The sequence below is a fragment of the Littorina saxatilis genome, linkage group LG1 (genome assembly GCF_037325665.1).
Source record: "Littorina saxatilis isolate snail1 linkage group LG1, US_GU_Lsax_2.0, whole genome shotgun sequence".
Lineage (NCBI taxonomy): Eukaryota > Metazoa > Mollusca > Gastropoda > Littorinimorpha > Littorinidae > Littorina > Littorina saxatilis.
In genome coordinates this window covers 107,450,486-107,466,303 of record NC_090245.1, presented here as the reverse complement: position 1 = coordinate 107,466,303, position 15,818 = coordinate 107,450,486, and the positions used below count along the sequence as shown (strand labels likewise).

The 15,818-nt window shown below is 45.8% G+C and overlaps 1 protein-coding gene across 1 annotated transcript; it reads left to right on the top strand.

Annotated features, from left to right (window-relative positions):
- The first annotated feature begins 2,357 nt into the window (after positions 1-2,357).
- Positions 2,358-10,431, top strand: LOC138958120 (uncharacterized). The gene has a single exon (XM_070329190.1). The coding sequence runs from the start codon at positions 5,422-5,424 to the stop codon at positions 10,429-10,431; it is 5,010 nt and encodes a 1,669-aa protein (XP_070185291.1). The 5' UTR covers positions 2,358-5,421.
- The last annotated feature ends 5,387 nt before the right edge of the window (positions 10,432-15,818 follow it).

Below are 15,818 nucleotides of genomic sequence, written 5' to 3'. Positions count from 1 at the left end.
TTTACATATATATTATGATTGACCCGTTAAACAACTTAAAGCAGATTGCCTGTACGTGGAGGAGTTCCAGTTTTACATATATATTATGATTGACCCGTTAAACAACTTAAAGCAGATTGCCTGTACGTGGAGGAGTTCCAGTTTTACATATATATTATGATTGACCCGTTAAACAACTTAAAGCAGATTGCCTGTACGTGGAGGAGTTCCAGTTTTACATATATATTATGATTGACCCGTTAAACAACTTAAAGCAGATTGCCTGTACGTGGAGGAGTTCCAGTTTTACATATATATTATGATTGACCCGTTAAACAACTTAAAGCAGATTGCCTGTACGTGGAGGAGTTCCAGTTTTACATATATATTATGATTGACCCGTTAAACAACTTAAAGCAGATTGCCTGTACGTGGAGGAGTTCCAGTTTTACATATATATTATGATTGACCCGTTAAACAACTTAAAGCAGATTGCCTGTACGTGGAGGAGTTCCAGTTTTACATATATATTATGATTGACCCGTTAAACAACTTAAAGCAGATTGCCTGTGCGCCTAACATGTTTTCTATGCATTTCTATTTGTAATTGTGTATCACCCTGCTTATGGGCTATGGCCTGAAATAAAACATTCCTGAGCCCTGAGAGTCTTTTCTCTCTCTCTCTCTCTCTCTCTCTCTATCTCTCTCTCTCTCTCAGTATCTCAGTCTCTCTCTCAGTCTCTCAGTCTCTCTCTTGCTTTCTCGCTCTCTCTCTCTCTCTCTCTCTCTCTCTCTCTCTCTCTCTCTCTCTCTCTCTCTCTCGCTCTCTCTCTCTCTTTTGTTCTCTCCCTCTCCCTCTCTGATATTTTTCAACGGGAGCCAGATTGACCACCGTGTCATGACTGCATCGATAGAGGAGAAGTTTGCCAAATGAGAGAAGAGATCCATAGATGAGGGCCCCAAAGGGGGGGTATCATCACGATCACGGGAAGAGAAATTTTAGCTTTCACGATCTATTCACAGTTACCTTGATTTTTGTTTTCACGATCACGAACACCAGTGGCAAATCACGGTCACGGTAAAAGTTGCAGGTACAGAAAGCACGTGTCAAAGTAAACACAACCACACATTCGCTCCTCTGGATCTATTGTTTATACAACACAAAGTGACAACTGTTGCACTTTTTTATTATTTTTTTTGAATTCTCTTTCATTCACACATAGAAATACATATCATGATTTGTAATCAGTAACAAGAATGTTGTTTTCATTGTTTTTTCTCTCGCTCTCTCTCTCTCTCTCATACAGACACTCCAGGGGCGGAGCAGTTAAGCCAGAGAGGGGGGGGGGGGTTACAACCTGGGGTCCAGAGGTAGACCTTGTGGGGTACATGGGCAAGGCCCCGTTGGCCCCAGAAGCTGAAGAGTTTTAGCTATTTTATGAACAATTTATGGCTTATCCTTGAATTTAAACATGATCAACTGGTGTCAGCAGCCACTCATTATTTCTTTTAAAGTTAGTATTAATTATTTTTTGAAAGCCGGGGGGGGGGGTTCCGGAACCCCTGTAACCCCCCCCCTAATCCGCCCCTGCACTCATACACATTCAACTCCCACACCCTCACTCACACACATGAATATATACTTGCACAATTTCACATTTCCAGAGCTAAATTTTTAAACCCATTTTCTCAAAAACTATTGGGTGGATTGAAATTAAAGTACATGTATGTGTGATGGTAGAGTCTATAATAGCAAAAAACCCAACGAACATGACTTTGATTGACTTTGACATGAGGATCAAGTGACCCAAACTGGCACGTCTCCCCGCCATAGTTCCTGAATTTAACCCATTGTTGATAAGTTTACAGGCGCTAAAATAAATCCAAGCTTAATGCAAAGAAGCGACAATTAGAATCTATGCCAAGCGTGTCCACGTTGCTGGGATGAAAAACACATTTCTAGTTTCGGTTTTGGCTACACGCAGACTCGATCAGACTCGAGCCAGTCGAGGTCACACTGAGCGAGTGACAGCCGGACGTGGCAATGACGACAATGTCAATGATCACAATCAAACACAAAGATCTTGAACAAATTTCAAGATCTTTGCCTACATTCAGAACAGTCATAGAGCAACATAGACAGGGTCGGACTAGGGGGGGGGGGGGTTACAGGGGTTGCGCAACCCCCCCCCCCCCCCCTGGCTTAAGCATGTACCTCCCAAACGCTTGTTTTTCTTTTTTTGTGTGGGGGAGGGAGGGGGGGGGTTGCATCTGGATCATCATGAAATCCGAGGAGAAATCGCACCTCTCACCCCCTTTCGAAAGACATTTTTCTTCAACGATTTTTGTGATGAAAAGTATGAGTCCTTACAATTGTCACAAACTCTGCCCAAGTCCAGCCATGAATTATTTGTAATTCGTGCATGAGTTGGGTTTCGTGCGGTTTTGGCTCAGATGGGTGCCTATACAGTGACTCGGTGTGTGTCCGTGGCTATGGACAGCCAATCGCGGGAGTGTATTCACGCACGTGGGGTTGCGTGATGCGTGAACGAGTCACAGGCTCGAAGGTCACTGCTGTGTAAAACTGTGAAGAGAACGGATGGTTGATGTGAATGCTCTATCCGGCCGACCGGCGTGTTGATGTTTTATTCGACCCCGGAGACAAGTTGTGTTCCAGCTGTCTTGGTGTGGCTTCAAGGGTTCTACGGGTGGTCAGTCCTCGAACGGCAAGGTGTGTTGAAATTCTGTAGTTTTTCTCTCCTTCCGTGCTCAGGGTCAAAATTTGTTGGTTCGGTAGTGTTTGTGTATGAGAGAGTTTTAGTTTTTTAGTTTCCTGGGTTGGTGTCATTTTATGTGTAGGGTGTCGGGGGTAGAAAGGGGAGAGGGAAAATGGGAAACAAGGGAAAGGGGGTGGACAGTTTTTCATTGTGCAAGAAGTAGGAAGGACGAGAGAGGGAATCTAAATTTGAAGATAAATGGAGTCCCCTTGGCACAAAGGACCTGTGCTGAAATGGCTCAAGCACAAGAAGTGGGGAGAGCGAGTTGGCTGGTGGAAAGAAGAAAAGAGGTGTCAGCAGTTACTGCGAGTGAACTCATGTGTGGGAAGGATTTATTTTTCTGGAGGGTGTATTTAAGGTAGAGAGCGTTAATTCCAGAGAATAGTCGTGTAGTAGTTGTTAGTGCGGAAATTTGGAGACGAGGTACGGGAGGTTTTAAACGGGAGTTCTCTGTCAAGACAGAAGACGGGGGGTTGGTTGTAAATATGTGACGTCATCACGGTTAGAGAAAGAGGAAAGAACGAGGTGCCACTATGTAATATGACTTAAATTCATAAGGGGTAAGAGAAGTGGCGTTGTTTGTGAAGGGGCTGCTTGTAAATGGTTGGGTCAAATAATGAAATAGGAATTGTTGATTATGGGGGCAGCCATGTTGTATTGACTTTGTGAAATGGGAGTTGTAAATACTTTGTACATTTATATTGATGATGGTGTCTTTACAATTGTATAAAAGTAAAGACTATAATTAGGTATTTAAGGGAGTGAAAATTGTAAGAATTATTACATAATTGGTCATGTTGGGACTCTGGTATTTTGATAATGATGTTGTGGTTAAAGTTAAATGGTAACTTTGACGAGATGGCCAGGGTGGTTAATTAAGTAGTTAATTATGGTAATTAATGAGTAATTAAGTAAAGAGGGGACTTTGAAAGTTGATGAGTATTGATAATTATGGGAAGTCTAATGAAGGAGATATTGTTGTTAGGAGAGTTAATTTGTGGACTTTGTGGGTAAGGGGAGATAATTGAAGTATTGTTGGGGAACAAGTAGTTATACTTGGCTTTGTTCCTACAACAGCGTTCAAGCATAGAAGCGTGGCTGTGGGCGAGTCCAAGCCAGGAGAGACGAACGACACAGGAGACAGCATGAGTTTCCGGGAGAAAGATGCTTCCGACTCGTTACCCGGGAGGAAGGCGTGTTGTTGGTGGAGTGTTTGACCACCGGTGTGTCGCAAGTGTGAGCTGTGGAGGTGAGGTGGCCCACCGTCAGTGAGTAAAGTGGTGGAAGGTGCTGGCATTCTATTGCCACGAGCAGTATGGGCACAAGAATATATTATGGCATCTGTGTGCCTCGAGTTATGCAGCTGTGGCTTCACTAAGCATTGTGACCTATAAGTGAATTTAAACATATTAAAGACATAAAGATTGTGCAAGTGGAAGATTCAACGGGACTAATCTGGAGTGTCTTTATTTTTTATGTTTTGTTTGAGCGACGTTGATTTTTGTGGATCGGCGAGATGTGAACTGGACTTGGTTGTGAAACGTCATGATCATTACGCGCGAAGAGAAAATTATGTAGTGATATTGTAATTTGTTGCTATGAAGTAAGGTTGTTACATTGTGGATTAATTTGAGTGTGTTAGTGATGACTTAATGTTCGTACCATTTATTGTGTTGAAATAAGTGGAAGATAATTGAGAGTCTTGTTATTTAAAGTTAAGTTAATTAGTATTATTGGTGGCTGGGCCTACTGGTTTCATGTGTAGCTGCGTTTGGCGTTGATCGTATGCATCAAGGTTGAAGGCAGTGTAGCAATAAACGTAGGTAGTCCCTATCACGAGGTATTAGTGTAAATGTAAGTTAGAAATAATAGTTAGTTAATAAATAACAGGGTTAATTGATTACTGTAGGTGAAGATAAGCGGATTTTGAGTTGAGATAGATTTATAAAGAGACTTCTTGACTTTTCGGGATCAGGGAATTAAGGTGGTAGGTGGTAATATTTAGGGATATTTACAGTTCTTTTAGTATCAAGTTATAAATTCTTATAGCCAATTTGTTTTGTTAAACTTTAAGATAATTCTACCTTCTTCATCTATCTTTGATTTTGAGCGATTGTGATTGGATGTGAATGTGAATGCGGTGTTGTCGTGTGTGTAAATAATAAACTTTGGTTTGAATGTTGCCTGGTTGTGGAGTCAGTGATTAGAGTAAGAGTGGTTGACTGTGTCTGAGTGTTTTGTACGTTAAAAGGTATTCCTATACCTCTCCCAAAACTTAGGGGAGTTACAATGGTGGCAGCGGTGGGATAGGAGTTTCATTTCGGGGATTAGGAAGGGTTTAGATAGCATCGGGAAGTAAGGGCCGTGACTCGTGTGAATCAGTTGTGAAAGGGTATGAATGAGGACTAGCGTGGGCGGTTGGCGGGCGACTTAAAGGCTTTAAGCCTGGGTGGCTATTTTGACCCGGTAGAGGAAGGAGAGAGAACGAGTGAGTTTGAGCACACCTGGGGTCCGAACTGATCACTCGGATCTCACTCTACCAAGGTTGTCAGCTAGCTGTTTGGGTAAGTTCTATTGTGGTTGTTGCTTTGTATTATTCTGTCCGTGTTTGTTGTGGGCGATCAATTTTGGAATTGGGGTCAAGGTGAGGTTGGTTGTCAAGGAGATGTCGAATTCAGATCGGGATGAGCGTCAGTTGAGGCGGGCGGCTAGGATGGAGGAGAAGGTTCCAGCGACGTCTGCGGCTGCATCCCTAGTGGTAACCCCTCCTCGGTTCACTGTACCAAGTGGTGGTGCGACGTTGTTGGCTACGGGTGGTATGCCGGGTGCGGTTTCTACGCCGAGGGTGGAGAGGTCTTTGGGGACGCCAGGAGTGTTGGGGACGAGGTCTGTTGGGGCGCAGCGTTTGGCGATGGGGTACGGTGAGGGTCAAGCTGTAAGGGGAGTGTCGCCGATCATGGTCCAAGGTTCTAATGGGTTTGACGATGAGTCGGTAGACAGGGAGTTAGCACGGTTCCGTAGTCAGGGTGAAAGCTTGGGTTTGCAAGGGGCGACGTTGGCCCAGTTTGTGATGGCCCAAGTGCGCAGGGAGGCGGCCATCGTCGAGGAGAGAGTGGCGCAGGCGAAGTTGCGGAAGGAAGAGCGGCGACAACGCAAAGAGGAACGAGAACTTCAGGAGAAGAAAGAAGAAGCTCGACGCCAAGCAGAAGCAGCCCAGCGTAGGCAAGAAATAGAGGCCAGACGCCAGGAAGAAGAAGCCCGTCGTAAAGAGGAACGTGAACTTCAGGAAAAGAAAGAAGAAGCTCGACGCAAGGAAGAAGAAGCTCGACGCAAGGAAGAAGAAGCCCGACGTAAAGAAGAACGTGAACTTCAGGAAAAGAAAGAAGAAGCTCGACGCAAGGAAGAAGAAGCTCGACGCAAGGAAGAAGAAGCCCGACGCAAGGATGAGGCGGCCCAAAGGAGAGAGGAACGGGAGTTCCAAGAAAGGAAAGAAGAAGCCCGACGACAAGAGGAAGAAGTCCGGCGCAGAGATGAGGCAGAGCGACGCCAGGAGGAGCGTCGCATACGGGAAGAGGAACTGCAAGCAAGTGAGGCGAGGTGGAAAGAGGAGTTAGCTCTGCGCACAGGGGGGACTGAGAGAGAACCGAGTTTTGACAAATACCGGGTAAAGATGTCCTTCTGTGATGACTCTGTCAACATTGACGACTACCTCCTCCACTTCGAGCGAACAGCGACAACACACAGGTGGAGCAGGGCGACATGGGCAGGTCGATTAGCAGACCAATTGAAGGGTCGCGCAGAGAGAGCATATCTACGGATGACTCCCGAGGATGCCAGCGACTACGATATGCTCAAGGTTGCGCTGTTAGAAGAGTTCCATCATACTCCAGAACACTATCGCCGGGAATTCAGAAACATCACAAAGCAAGGGGACGAGAACTTTGTACAGTTTAGTCGTCGGCTGCAGACCCTGTTGGATCAATGGATAGCGATGTCACAGTGTGCGGGAGACTATGACCGGCTGTATGACCTGATCCTGAGAGAACAGTTGATGTCAAATTTCCGGGGTGAGCTGTTCCAGTACGTCAGCGATAAAAAGCCAGCTACAGCCAAGGAAGCGGCGGTGTTAGCGTTCACTCACTTGGAATCAAAACGGGACGCCAGATTGTTCAACGCAAAACGTAACATCGGGGGCCAAATGGACGAGGAGGAAAAGAAAAAGGAGAAGACTACAAGCAACGGGGGTACCAAGACCGGAGGGGGATCGGAGGAACAGGCAGAGCAGTCAGAGGGCCAAGTGAGGCCAGTAGAGGGCAGCAGGAACAAAAAGACGAACTGGAATCGGGAATACAACAATCGGGTGATATGTCATAGGTGCAAGAAGACGGGACACATTGCCAGGGAGTGTACCGCGAACGCCTGCATGACGACCGAGCAAGATGACCAGACGAGATCTTCCGAGCCGTCAGAGCCGTTGTGCCAAGACTGCGAGAAAATTCCATTTCGGCCGATGGGAAGGTGCAAGGTTAACGGGAGAGACGCAATCAGTCTACGTGATTCAGGGGCAGACAAGACCATGGTAAAGGCTGCATTTGTTAGGCCTGAAGATTACACCAACGGGACAGTGCACGTAGAGTTTGCCGACTTAGGCTGCACAAAGACGTATCCCTTAGCATGGGTTGACGTAGAATCGCCGTACATCTGTGAGAGGATTCTTGCCATCGTGAACGACAACATCAGGCCTGACATTTTTCTGGGAAACCTGGCCCAGCTTACGAGCGGAGACTGGGTGGAAGTATCGATGTATCCCAGACGGGCGTTGTGTGCGGCAGTGACAACCAGAGCACAGGCTGAAGCAGGTACACGGCCGGTGAAACCGGTGGTGGTGGTGCAGATTGAAGGGCTGCAAGTGACTCCGGATCAGCTGAAAGTCTTGCAACAGGAAGATGAAACACTAGTGCGCGCAAAACGACTGGCGAAGGAAGGGAAACAGATACAAGCAGGAAAGGGCATGGTGGAGTTCAAGATGTCTCGTGGGATACTCAAGAGGGTTTATCGGGAGAAGAAATTGGAGTGTTCACAAATATGCGTTCCCAGATCCTTGAGGAAAGGACTACTCAAGTTCGCCCACGACACACCCATGGCAGGACATCTGGGCACCAAGAAGACCCGCGAACGTCTATGGGCAGATTTTTATTGGCCAGGCCTGTGCGAAGACGTGCGACGATACTGTCAGTCCTGCGACCGATGCCAAAAAGTCACGCCGAAGGGACGAGTTGCCAAAGTGCCGCTTGGGCAAATGCCTCTGCCCAATGTTCCATTTGAGAAGGTGGCGGTGGATTTGGTGGGGCCGATCAAGCCGGCAGCTGACAGTGGGGCGAGATTCATCCTGGTGATGGTGGACTATGCGACGCGCTACCCCGAGGCTGTGGCACTTAAGTCCATCGAGGCAGAGAAGGTGGCCGAAGCGCTGTGGACAATGTGGACGAGGTTGGGAATACCCAAGGAGGTCCTGTCGGACCAGGGTGGACAGTTCACCGGGGCCGTCATGCGAGAAGTTCACCGGTTGCTCGCCGTCAAGGGACGAACCACTACGCCGTACCATGCGCAATGCAACGGCTTGGTTGAAAGGTTTAATGGCACATTGAAAGCCATGATCAAGAAATTGTGTGTGGAGGACCCCAAGACATGGGATCGGTTTATCCCAGGTGTCTTGTTCGCATACAGGGAGGTTCCGCAGGAAAGTACTGGGTTCTCCCCATTTGAGTTGCTGTACGGCCGTACGGTGAGGGGACCCATGGCCATCTTGAGGGATCTCTGGACAAAAGAAGGAGAAGATGGGAAGGAAGCGCAGACTGCGTCCGAGTACGTGTTAAACCTCCGGGACCGAATAGAGGAAACATGCAAAATTGCTAGGGAACATCTGTGTGAGGAAGCAGTGCGCCAGAAGAAGCACTACGACCGCGGGACCAAACGCCGGACCTTCGAGGCTGGAGATCGCGCTCTTCTACTCCTGCCTCTCAAGAAAAACAAGTTGGAGATGGCTTGGCGAGGACCCTACGTCGTGGAGGAAAGAGTGGGCGAGTGTGACTACCGCATCAGGATAGGGCCCAAGCAGAAATTGTTCCACGCCAACATGCTGAAGAAGTATGTGGAGCGGCCTGCAGCGATAGCAACGGTGTGTGTGGTGGATGAAGGGGAGGAGTGGGAAACAGTGCAGTCATCTCACGAAGACATTCCGTTGATACCCCTGACGTCAGAGGAAACGATCGAGGATGTGCACTTGGATCCAGAGACGCCAGAACTGCATATAGGGATCAAGGAAATCCTCAAGGACAACAAGGATGTCATCACTGATCTGCCACGGAGGACTTCGCTGGCAGAGTGTAGCATGCGGTTGGCGCATGACGAACCAGTTAGGGTCCGTCAGTTCCCCTTGCCATTCACGACGCGGGACATTATCGCCAAAGAAGTCGACGCGATGTTGAAGATGGGGGTCATTGAACCGTCGGTGTCCCCATACAGCTCTCCAATCGTGATCGTGGAGAAGAAAGACGGAAAAAAGAGGTTCTGCTCCGACTACCGCCGTTTGAACAAGATAGTGGAGTTTGACGCCGAACCTATGCCAAACATGGAGGCCATGTTCGCCAAGCTCAGCAAGGCGAAATATCTATCCAAGATAGATCTGGCAAAGGGATACTGGCAGATCCCTATGGCGGCAGAAGACAAGCCCAAGACCGCATTCACAACACCGCAGGGGTGTTACCAGTGGACGGTGATGCCGTTTGGGTTGAAGACGTCAGGAGCCATCTTTTCAAGGATGATGAGGAGTCTGTTGAGCCCTCTCGACATGATCGAGATCGACAATTTCATTGACGACATATTGGTGGCAACTGAAACCGTGGAGCGTCATTTGGAGTGTCTCAGAGCTTTATTCCAGCGGCTGCAGGAAGCATCGTTGTCAGCTCGACCATCCAAGTGTTACTTGGGGTTTAAACGCCTGGAGTACCTGGGACACATGGTGGGAAATGGAATGATTCAACCCGAGGAAGGGAAGATGGACAAGATAGCGAAGATGCCCAGGCCAACAACAAAGCGGCAGATCCGATCCTTCCTAGGACTAGCCGGATTCTACCGTCGATTTGTGCCGGGTTTTGCTGACATTGCACTTCCGCTGACAGACGCAACCAAGAAGTCACAGCCCAACAAGGTCATATGGACGAAGCCTATGCAGGTGGCCCTTGATACGCTGAAAGTGAAGTTATCCACAGAGCCGGTGTGCAAGCTGCCGGATTTCTCCGTGCCTTTCACTCTTCGCACAGATGCATCCGGTGTTGGGTTGGGGGCGATGCTACTCCAAGACCAGGGGAACGGGATGCAGATGGTGGCCTGTGCGAGCAAAAAGTTGCTGCCAGCAGAGCGTAACTACAGTACCATCGAGCGCGAGTGCTTGGCGGTGGTGTGGGGGGTGCGGAAGTTTGGCCCGTACCTCTACGGAAAACCTTTCTGCATCCAGTCCGACCACAAACCCTTGGAGTACCTGGAGGGTTTGAAGGCGACTAACAAGAGGTTGATGCGGTGGGCGTTGGCTCTGCAACCCTACATGTATACCATCCAGGCGATTCCTGGAAGAGACAACGTGGGGGCCGACTTGCTCAGTCGCTCAGAAGAGTAACCAGATGTGGGAAGCATTGAACCATCAAAATGGACTGATTTTGGTGGGCTGGATCATTTTTTGCAAGTCCATGGATGTCAGTAGAGTTGGGTAGTGTTTTAGTTCAGGGGGAGTTGTGGTTGGATTACACGTTTTAGGATTCCTGGCATTGGGCAGAGGTGTGTGATTTTTGGTTCAATACAGGGTGTTTTGTACTTGGGTGGGGGGTTTGTCACAAACTCTGCCCAAGTCCAGCCATGAATTATTTGTAATTCGTGCATGAGTTGGGTTTCGTGCGGTTTTGGCTCAGATGGGTGCCTATACAGTGACTCGGTGTGTGTCCGTGGCTATGGACAGCCAATCGCGGGAGTGTATTCACGCACGTGGGGTTGCGTGATGCGTGAACGAGTCACAGGCTCGAAGGTCACTGCTGTGTAAAACTGTGAAGAGAACGGATGGTTGATGTGAATGCTCTATCCGGCCGACCGGCGTGTTGATGTTTTATTCGACCCCGGAGACAAGTTGTGTTCCAGCTGTCTTGGTGTGGCTTCAAGGGTTCTACGGGTGGTCAGTCCTCGAACGGCAAGGTGTGTTGAAATTCTGTAGTTTTTCTCTCCTTCCGTGCTCAGGGTCAAAATTTGTTGGTTCGGTAGTGTTTGTGTATGAGAGAGTTTTAGTTTTTTAGTTTCCTGGGTTGGTGTCATTTTATGTGTAGGGTGTCGGGGGTAGAAAGGGGAGAGGGAAAATGGGAAACAAGGGAAAGGGGGTGGACAGTTTTTCATTGTGCAAGAAGTAGGAAGGACGAGAGAGGGAATCTAAATTTGAAGATAAATGGAGTCCCCTTGGCACAAAGGACCTGTGCTGAAATGGCTCAAGCACAAGAAGTGGGGAGAGCGAGTTGGCTGGTGGAAAGAAGAAAAGAGGTGTCAGCAGTTACTGCGAGTGAACTCATGTGTGGGAAGGATTTATTTTTCTGGAGGGTGTATTTAAGGTAGAGAGCGTTAATTCCAGAGAATAGTCGTGTAGTAGTTGTTAGTGCGGAAATTTGGAGACGAGGTACGGGAGGTTTTAAACGGGAGTTCTCTGTCAAGACAGAAGACGGGGGGTTGGTTGTAAATATGTGACGTCATCACGGTTAGAGAAAGAGGAAAGAACGAGGTGCCACTATGTAATATGACTTAAATTCATAAGGGGTAAGAGAAGTGGCGTTGTTTGTGAAGGGGCTGCTTGTAAATGGTTGGGTCAAATAATGAAATAGGAATTGTTGATTATGGGGGCAGCCATGTTGTATTGACTTTGTGAAATGGGAGTTGTAAATACTTTGTACATTTATATTGATGATGGTGTCTTTACAATTGTATAAAAGTAAAGACTATAATTAGGTATTTAAGGGAGTGAAAATTGTAAGAATTATTACATAATTGGTCATGTTGGGACTCTGGTATTTTGATAATGATGTTGTGGTTAAAGTTAAATGGTAACTTTGACGAGATGGCCAGGGTGGTTAATTAAGTAGTTAATTATGGTAATTAATGAGTAATTAAGTAAAGAGGGGACTTTGAAAGTTGATGAGTATTGATAATTATGGGAAGTCTAATGAAGGAGATATTGTTGTTAGGAGAGTTAATTTGTGGACTTTGTGGGTAAGGGGAGATAATTGAAGTATTGTTGGGGAACAAGTAGTTATACTTGGCTTTGTTCCTACAACAGCGTTCAAGCATAGAAGCGTGGCTGTGGGCGAGTCCAAGCCAGGAGAGACGAACGACACAGGAGACAGCATGAGTTTCCGGGAGAAAGATGCTTCCGACTCGTTACCCGGGAGGAAGGCGTGTTGTTGGTGGAGTGTTTGACCACCGGTGTGTCGCAAGTGTGAGCTGTGGAGGTGAGGTGGCCCACCGTCAGTGAGTAAAGTGGTGGAAGGTGCTGGCATTCTATTGCCACGAGCAGTATGGGCACAAGAATATATTATGGCATCTGTGTGCCTCGAGTTATGCAGCTGTGGCTTCACTAAGCATTGTGACCTATAAGTGAATTTAAACATATTAAAGACATAAAGATTGTGCAAGTGGAAGATTCAACGGGACTAATCTGGAGTGTCTTTATTTTTTATGTTTTGTTTGAGCGACGTTGATTTTTGTGGATCGGCGAGATGTGAACTGGACTTGGTTGTGAAACGTCATGATCATTACGCGCGAAGAGAAAATTATGTAGTGATATTGTAATTTGTTGCTATGAAGTAAGGTTGTTACATTGTGGATTAATTTGAGTGTGTTAGTGATGACTTAATGTTCGTACCATTTATTGTGTTGAAATAAGTGGAAGATAATTGAGAGTCTTGTTATTTAAAGTTAAGTTAATTAGTATTATTGGTGGCTGGGCCTACTGGTTTCATGTGTAGCTGCGTTTGGCGTTGATCGTATGCATCAAGGTTGAAGGCAGTGTAGCAATAAACGTAGGTAGTCCCTATCACGAGGTATTAGTGTAAATGTAAGTTAGAAATAATAGTTAGTTAATAAATAACAGGGTTAATTGATTACTGTAGGTGAAGATAAGCGGATTTTGAGTTGAGATAGATTTATAAAGAGACTTCTTGACTTTTCGGGATCAGGGAATTAAGGTGGTAGGTGGTAATATTTAGGGATATTTACAGTTCTTTTAGTATCAAGTTATAAATTCTTATAGCCAATTTGTTTTGTTAAACTTTAAGATAATTCTACCTTCTTCATCTATCTTTGATTTTGAGCGATTGTGATTGGATGTGAATGTGAATGCGGTGTTGTCGTGTGTGTAAATAATAAACTTTGGTTTGAATGTTGCCTGGTTGTGGAGTCAGTGATTAGAGTAAGAGTGGTTGACTGTGTCTGAGTGTTTTGTACGTTAAAAGGTATTCCTATACCTCTCCCAAAACTTAGGGGAGTTACAACAATCTCAATTCTTCTTCATTGCCTATACAGCTTGCTGTCGAATTTACCTTTTTCGTTCCTTTCCCTCCAGAAACATTAAAAAACGTTCCTACGCCCCCTGGACCCCCACCAAGGGGCTTTGCCCCCTGGACCCCCATCTGTAACCCCCCCCCCCCCCTCTAGTACTTACCTAGTCCGGCCCTGAATAGATCAACATACCTTGACATTTCGTCTTCGGAAAGACGGACCCGTAGCCGGACCTTTCCATCAAGGAAGGCATTCTCGCCGCATGCTTTGGTCTGGCTTGAATCCACAAAATATAACAGAAGTTCGATGCCAGTACCGCTGCACGCCATTTTTGATCTTCGAATTCGAATTTGACTGAATGCACTCAAAATTTTAGCACGAAGCCCTTCCATTGGATGAAGTTTGGCAGACTTTTGCAATTCGCCTTCTGATTGGATCTCTTTTTTGTGTGTGATTGGTTCTCTTAAAGGGAAGCAATCGCTGTCAAAATCATATTTCTGAATGTGTTGTTGCTTCCCTTCAATCGGGATTGGCTCCTTGACGAATAGAGGATCATAGAGTGATACAGCTGTGAAAAATGTACGTTGAAAATAAAATGCTTTGCAATAATGCCCATCACGATCACGAAAACAAATGACGATCACGATCACGAGACTTGATTTTTTTGTCATCACGGATCACGAGCAAAGTCCCATCACGATCACAGAAATGGAAATTTCGGCAATCACGGTCACAGAAAGGTCAAAAAACGCCAATCACGATCACGATTTTAAACCCTTTGGGGTCCTCATAGATATGACGAGAAAGTGAGGAAGGCTTAACATTGTGTGAAGACGAACACTTTGAATGTGTGTCAGCGTTCTCCTGAGTTATGAACTTTGACATTGTGACGCTTTGTTTTATCGTTCAACCTTCGTCATCCACGGCGCAATCTGGTATCCATGTCACTAGAAATATAGAGAATACTACATGGCTTGCTGTGTCGTATCAGATTTACACGAGGTTTAAAAAAAATTAAACTGCGAGCGAAAGCGAGCTGTTCACTATTTGAAGAAAGCGACGTACGACACAGCAAGCCATGTAGTATTATGTTTATCCTACACACTGTACTTACGTGTATTTTACTTAAAACGTCCCGCAGTCGAGGTGGCGAAATTAAATACGCTTCTTTTGGAACCTCGATCTCTTCCAAAGCCTCAGTCGTGCAATCTCTTACGTCAAAGCAAAGAAACGTCACTCTGGAAAGTGTAGCGTGACGTGTTAGTTCTTAAAATTGATCGAAGGGAATTAGCGAGCGCAATTTATTTTCCGTAATGACGTTTGTCTCGGTGACTTTGGCATCATAAGCACTGAGTGGAAAAACAGGTCCCAGCCAGACTTGCGTAACATGAACTCCTTTACATGATAAATTATACACACGTGTGGTTTGAACGATATTGTTATCTAATGAGTGGTCTCTCTCACGTTACACGCGTCCATCGTATTGGTTCGATCATGACAATGTTATATCGTTTATATGCTTCTGCGGTTTGATTTCTCTACATTGTAAAAACCAAATCACTGGTTATAAAATTAAATCACCCATCCATCTCTCTCTCTCTCTCTCTCTCTCTCTCTCTCTCTAATTCCATGTTGTCTTCTCCCTCTCTCTCGCTTTCCATCTTTCTCGCTTTCCATCTTTCTCGCCTTCTGCGCCCCCCCTCCCTCCCCGCCCATGTGTCAATCTTCTCGCCTTCTATCGCTTTCTTTCTCTCTCTCTCTCTTTCTCTCTCTCTCTCTTCCCTTCTCGTTCTATATATCTCGCCTTGTTTATTGCTCGCCTTCTACCCCCCCCCCCCCTCTCTCTCTCTCTCTCTCTCTGAACACATATCACATAGCTCTATTCAAACAAGGCTAAATCACATACACCGCCCTCCTACCTGAACTTAAGTTCCCCATTCTGATATATTATTTTAGCAAGTTATATTTAATATTCTTATTTGGCTAATAATTATTTTTATGTTTCTAGTTACGTATTTATTTACTTATTCAGCCAGTTCTTTATTACATTATTTTGGCATTATCCAAAAGTCTAAAAAATATTTTACATAAATAAAAAGCAAATAAGCCCACAAAACCGCTCCACTCCAACTATATTTCGCGTACACAAAGGCAACAACCCCAACACAATCTGTACTTCCATCCCCATTTTGAAATATCGCAACAACAGACTTCCAGATCTATAACACGATCATATGTGTTCTCTGTTTGCATGTCTGTCCAGTGTCCTGTCCCCCCATAAAGCATATCAACTCTACCTGTCCCAAGATAGGCCAATTGGTTCTAAGAGGACGTTAAAACTAATTATCATCTCTCTCTGTAATTTCAGTTAACTAGGCTGAAAAGTTTCATTTTGTTGACTTAATTGAACAAAGCGAGTGTCCATTAAACAATATGGGAGTCTCTTTGATCACATTAGCTAGCTAAATTAGCTTGAAA